The sequence below is a fragment of the Ochotona curzoniae genome, unplaced genomic scaffold, assembly GCF_017591425.1.
Source record: "Ochotona curzoniae isolate NIBS_2020 unplaced genomic scaffold, NIBS_Ocur_1.0 contig_2210, whole genome shotgun sequence".
Lineage (NCBI taxonomy): Eukaryota > Metazoa > Chordata > Mammalia > Lagomorpha > Ochotonidae > Ochotona > Ochotona curzoniae.
This window is the reverse complement of record NW_024465369.1, coordinates 33155947-33161946: the sequence shown is the minus strand read 5'-3', so window position 1 is coordinate 33161946 and position 6000 is coordinate 33155947. Positions and strand designations below refer to the sequence as shown.

General features: G+C 41.9%; 1 protein-coding gene across 1 annotated transcript in view; it reads left to right on the top strand.

Annotated features, from left to right (window-relative positions):
- The first annotated feature begins 1575 nt into the window (after positions 1 to 1575).
- The window catches only part of SLC25A12 (solute carrier family 25 member 12), an 89780-nt gene continuing 85355 nt past the window's right edge, over positions 1576 to 6000 (top strand). The window contains exons 1-2 of the mRNA XM_040971714.1: positions 1576 to 1712; positions 2642 to 2695. Coding sequence (XP_040827648.1) covers positions 1701 to 1712; positions 2642 to 2695 — 66 coding nt within the window. The 5' untranslated portion in view covers positions 1576 to 1700. The remainder of the gene's footprint in view (positions 1713 to 2641; positions 2696 to 6000) is intronic.

The window sequence follows — 6000 nt, the reverse complement described above, 5'->3', positions numbered from 1 at the left end:
GCACTAGAGAACTAAGTGAGATTAAGATAAATCTGGCAGTTGTTAGGCTGCCCTCCCAACCACAGGAGATAACCCCAGGTGATTTCAGGGTTTAAAGACACAGATAGGGCCCAGGTGGCTAAAGTCCTGGTAGGGATCCCACATGGACGCCGATTCTAATCCCAGCAGGCCCACTTCCCATCCAGCTCCCTGCTTGTGGCCTGGGAAAGCAGTCCAGGATGATCCAAAGCTTTGGGACCCTGCACCCCTGTGGGAGACCTGGAAGAAGTTCCTGGCTCCTGATTTCTGATCGGCTGAGCTTGAGCCATGGTGGTCAATTGGGGGAGTGAAATCATCGGATGGAAGATCTGCCTCTCTGTCTCTCCTCCTCTCTGTATATCTGACTTTGCAATAAAAATAAAATAAATCTTAAAAAAAAAAAAACCAGACACGAATACATGTGTGGTTAGGGCTCTGGGGAAGCGCTGACCATCAGTAAGTTCCTAGCTGGTAAGCACAATTGGCTAACCATGTTCGCTGTTTACATCCAACAGTTCAACAGATCTCCATGGAAAATACTGGGGAAAATGAAGTATCTGCAGTGAACATGTACAGACATCATTGGTCATTATTTCAAAGGTAAATACAATGTAACAACTATTTACATTGTATCAGATATTATAGGTAAGCTAGAGACCATTTAAAGCTAAACGAAGCTAAACGAGAGAATGCACATTCAACATGAACGACTTGAGCATGCAAAATCCAAAGCAGTTCCTAGGAACAGACCACTCTAGATACCAAGGGAGGGCTGTATGTGTTGTTTACCTTTGTATTCTTTACAAGCAAGACTGTACCTGACATAAAACAGATGCATAGTAAAACTTTAAATAAATCAGTTTGTGGGCTAATACAGTCTTAACAGTAAAACTTATGGAGAGACTGGTTTCATTCAAGTAGAGCTACGGTTTCTAAGGCACCCCAGCATACAATAGAGAATGACTAGGAGCAAGAGCTGGGATTCATTGTCTGCCCTGACGGAGACAAATGGCGTTTTCTCCATGTGTATTTGTATCCCATCTCTTCACACAAAAGATCTGGGAGATCGGCGAAGTGGAGTGAGTGTACTTCTAACAGTATTCGTCCATTGCCAATCTAGGTCGTTATTTCTTCACTTCCTAAGTGGAAGAATAGCTGGAATAGGTTAGCTGGATTTTTTCCCAGCGATTGGTTCCCTGTCCTGTGTGCATCTGCCATTAATTGTCATTAACTCGTTATCAGTGAAATGTGCTGCTCTTCGATCCCTTGAGATCCTGCTCAATATAAAACCCCAAACGTGCCTTTAAGCCTCGAGAAGGGAAAGACTTCGGTAGCGCCCAAAGCCACACCCCTAGGAGGCCCTAGAAAAACCCTGGGCTTTCCTGGCGGCAACTCGGCTGTAGCAACCTCGCGGCGTGTCGGAATCCCAAGGCTCGCACTCCCGTCTTCGCTCGTGGGAGGCTGTGCCCTTCGTCCACCCGGCTGGCAGGCGGGCCCGGGACCAGCCGCCCGTGTGGCCGCGGTGCCCGGCGCTCTCCCTTGGGCGGCGTGTCCCCTGTTCATTTGCATAGGGACGCGCGCGGCGCCGGCGAGCCGGAGGGCGGGCGGGGAGGCGGCGCGCGCGCGCCCTGACAGCTCGGCCCCGCTCGCTCACTTGCTCGTCCCCGGCTTCCGAGCACAGCATGGCGGTCAAGGTGACTCCCAACTCTCTGCAGCTCTTTATTGCATAAGAGAAATTCCGAGGGCCTTGCTCGCGGCCCCTCGTCTTTCCCCATTTCCTTCTTAACCTTGTGCTTAGCCTGTCCTGGAGCTGCAGCTCCGCGGGTTGGGGAGCTGTGCAGGGCTTGGACTGAAGGGATGCCCAGCTGGGGGAGGGGAAGGAGGGATTGTGAGTGTGAGAGCTAGAGAGGACCATGGGTCGGTGAAGGAAGAGTCGTGTCGTGCCTTGAGTGGCGTGGGATTGGGAGTCCAGGGTTGTAGGGCATGGAAAGGCGTGTGGGACAAAGTAGCAAGGAAAGCCGCGGATACCTAGGGCATCTGTGCTTTGCGGTGGGGGAAGGGGCGAGTGTTGAGTAATTGGCCTCCGTTGGGGCCCGAGGGCAATGATTGACACCTGCTTTGTAGGTGCAGGATGTCAAAAGTATCTGTGCGGCAGCTCTGGTGCTGGAGGTTGAATGGGGAAGGAGAGGGGCGCGGAGATAATTATATGCTAGGATTGCTTTCCGTCGGGAAGAAAGGCTGCTAGGCCATGCGATTAATTTGGGTGTTTTCACTTTTCTGTTGCTCCACTCGTGCTGGCCTCTTGATTTGAGGGTGGGTGGGTACTACTCTTGCTAGTGAATGTGGAGTAAAGTAAAAGATTGATACTCAACTGCTTTCCTTTTCCAGTCGAGAGAAGGCACTGTCAGTAAATTGCTGTATCTTAGGCTGTTCACACCTGTGTTTCCACCCTCTGGTCACAGATCTCCAATTTGACAGTTGTTATCAGCAATTAGGCTTTTCCGTTTGTTTTAAACTAAATACCTCTATAAAAGATAACAGAGTTGATTGTTACTGATGTGAAGTCTAATCTGAAGAGATTGTATAGTGTCTAGTGAAGCATTAACTTTTTTTTCCCTTACAGGTGCAAACAACCAAGCGAGGTGATCCTCAGGAGTTAAGAAACATATTCCTACAGGTAAATTGGCAACCGTAGTATATGGCATTGAATAAACCCAAAAGGCATTTGTGCTTTTCAGACCTTAACTTTGAGGAATGTTCTCTTTTCATGTTTTCTTATAAACATGGCTAGATGGTATAGCTTATTGAAATTTGATGGAAAGTGCTTATTAAGGATTGATAAATTTCTGGTTTCTTTGCATGGCTTAAGTAAAAAAGATTAACAAGGATTTTCAGCTGAGCGGAGGCTAATTCGCACTGAGGCTAAGTTTTTTTTGACATTCTGGCATAACTAATAGGTATATAATGGCTAAACAAATATTTCTTCCTTGAAAGTTAAATGTGAAATTTTCCTACTTATGTGCAATCCTTTATGTAGTTATTTAAGGCCATAAAAGTATTATAATGGTCTTAATTTATATGTCTTTTCCCCTTATTTTTGCTCCCAAATAATGATACAAACATGGTAGTCTGATTCTTGCAAGGATCTGTTTTTGGCTGAGCTTGTAGGATAAGTTACTTTACTGGCATTAAAAAGAGGTTGACTTTTCATTTTTTTACATTTCTGAACTTCTGTATGCAGGAAGTTGTACTTAAGAAGTAGCTGTAAAAAGGGACTCAGGTGGAGCTATTTCAGTAAATCTTGTGATTTTTTTTTTTTTCCTCCTGAGATCTTTTGTTATGAGAACTTCTTATTCTGAAGCTGGGTTCTTATGTAGATACTTTCTGACCTTGGGCAGCTCCCTGCTGAGTATTATTTTCCTCTGTAAAATGAGAGGTGACCTTCAGGGTTCCTTCCAATTTCAAGTCTATGGCTCTATATTAGGAACAGATTCTGAGATATGCTGATGAGCTTGGAATAGATAACATTTTTATTGGAAACATGTGGTTGAAGCTTGTTGTGGAGGAGGCTGTATAGATGGACATACATATGTATAGTTCATGAAAATGAATGAATGGAAGTGGGAACCTTAAGTTATTTTAATATCCAGTGAGGAAAATGTATTTTCCAGAGCAATGAAGTTGTAATAGAAACATGCACTTATGGCTTGAAACCTTTGTTTCTCATAGATAAATATGCCATATAATTGTCAAAGAGTTTATGCAGTGTGGTTTTCTTTTCCAGATCAGTTAGATAAGGAAGAAACCTATTGAGATGGTACATGATATAAGAGGTCAGCAACACCAGGTCATCCCCGACCCTTAGCCATCTAGAGCTTGTACCCTTAGGCTTATTGTCCCCTCTTACTGGTCTCATCCACAGTGGGACACAGGAAATGGAAGCAAGGTCATTCCAGCTTTCACATTCCCTGGGTGAATAAATCTGATTTCTCAATGGATTTGTTTGTTTGCTTATTTATTTTGAGTAGACTGGGAAGAAGGTGTTGTGCTGTTGGTAGCTGGAGGTAGAAGGAGAGAGGCGGGAACTGTATCTTGCTTTTACAACTTTAAATCTTAGCTTCTGCTTTAATGTTTTGTATATTGTCATCTTTTTGTATGCTATTTTGATGATGCTCTTATTTGGATGTTAACGTTCCTGGATGCCATAACTGTATTTAGCACTCAATTTAAAGTATTGACCTAAACATTATTAATAAAATAAGATTGAACATAGATAATTTAAAAGGGGGGGAAGGAAATCAGCGAGAAAGAGACAATATAGCTGGTTCAATCAACAGGAGATGAGTTACCAACTAATGATTTTTATTCTTGGCTTGAATACTTTAAACTGCAGTTACTTGAAACAGTAGGATACTATGTAGACTCAGTTTTATTACAGATTCATGTGATTTCTTAATATTTTACTTATAAATGAAGAGAAGAAACATGCTATTTATTTAGCATTTAATGTATTTACCTATAAATTCTTACTAAGAACTGTTTTGCTGTGTGCTATGCACTTAGGTTTATCAATACTAAGAACCATGTTGATTAATTACGGGGGATAACTGAGACAAGACTTAAATGATGATGGGCATGTCATTAGTCTAACTCCTTTTATGGACCATTTCAGTTGAATTGATCTGTGGTTGAAGTAGTCAAGATGAGTGTAGACATTCATAGCCAGTGACAGAGCAATCAGGTTGGCTTGCCTAGATCACGGTGACCATGTGATGATGACAATGGCTAAAATGTATCGATCTTTTAGAGAGTAATGGAAATCAGCCTGATGTTTTAAGGATAGTATGGTTTCATAATAACCTTGTGAGCTAGGTTTAGTATTCCTGTCATGTAGATGGAATTAACGATTTGGTTAATATTATAATGGAGATTCGATTCTAATCAAATTCTGGAACCCATATTTTTAACCCTTGTATTACTCTATTTGTGGGATCTTGAAATGGAGAAGCTTTTGAAAGACTAAGAAGCAATGTTTTCTTAAGTTTAAAAAAACTTGCTACTTAGGAATAAAATTTAAAAATGTTCTTATTCTGTGACTGACTGGAACAGTTGCCTTAGGAATTTGAAGTAGTGGGAGGATACTATAGATTTCTGAGAAGGCACATTGAAGTGAATTCTGTCAGCTTTTTTTGTGTGTTGGATAAAGCATAGAGATTGGAAGTAGGTAAGGCAATCAGTCAAGAGGCTATTGAAATCATAGGTGTGGGAGATAATGACATGGGCTAGTTGATGGCTGGGGAAAATGGCCAAGAAGGGTCTTTGTAAGAGATAAACCTTGAGTTTGATATTGTATATGGAAGTCAAAGAAGGAGTAGTGAAGCTGATATTTTAAAGACTAGATCTTAATTGATAAAATATGCATTTTGGGAATTTTGGAGGATGTTAACAGTAAATCTGTTCTAAGTTAGTCATATTTGGACACACATGTGATGATACAGGTGGTGGGATGCATACTTGTGTTAGGGGAATTGAATACAAAATAGATAGGACAGAGGATCAAAGATTGATTTGTAAGAGATATCCACAACTGATGTAAGAAGGAGGAGGAGAAAAACAAAGGGGAATAGTGAACATAGTAGTTTCATAGGGAGGGTATCTTCAAAAGCTAAAACATACATTATTCTGTTACTACATTAAGTAGTATAACTTGATTTGTTAGAATTTAGGAGTCACTGGGTTCCGGTTCATTTGAAAGCTCTGCTTTGTAGAATTTAGATTTACGACACTAATCATCTATGTTCACAAATAATGAATGTGGACATGGATATTTGAGAAACTAGCATCCTGTTTTGGAGAGCCTAAGGTCAGGCACCAGTTCCACTCCCATTTTCATCTTTTTGCTACTGTGCACCCTGGGAAGCAGTTGGTGTTGATAACTCAAGTGCTTGGGTTAGCTCACCCGTGTAGGAGACGCACACTGAG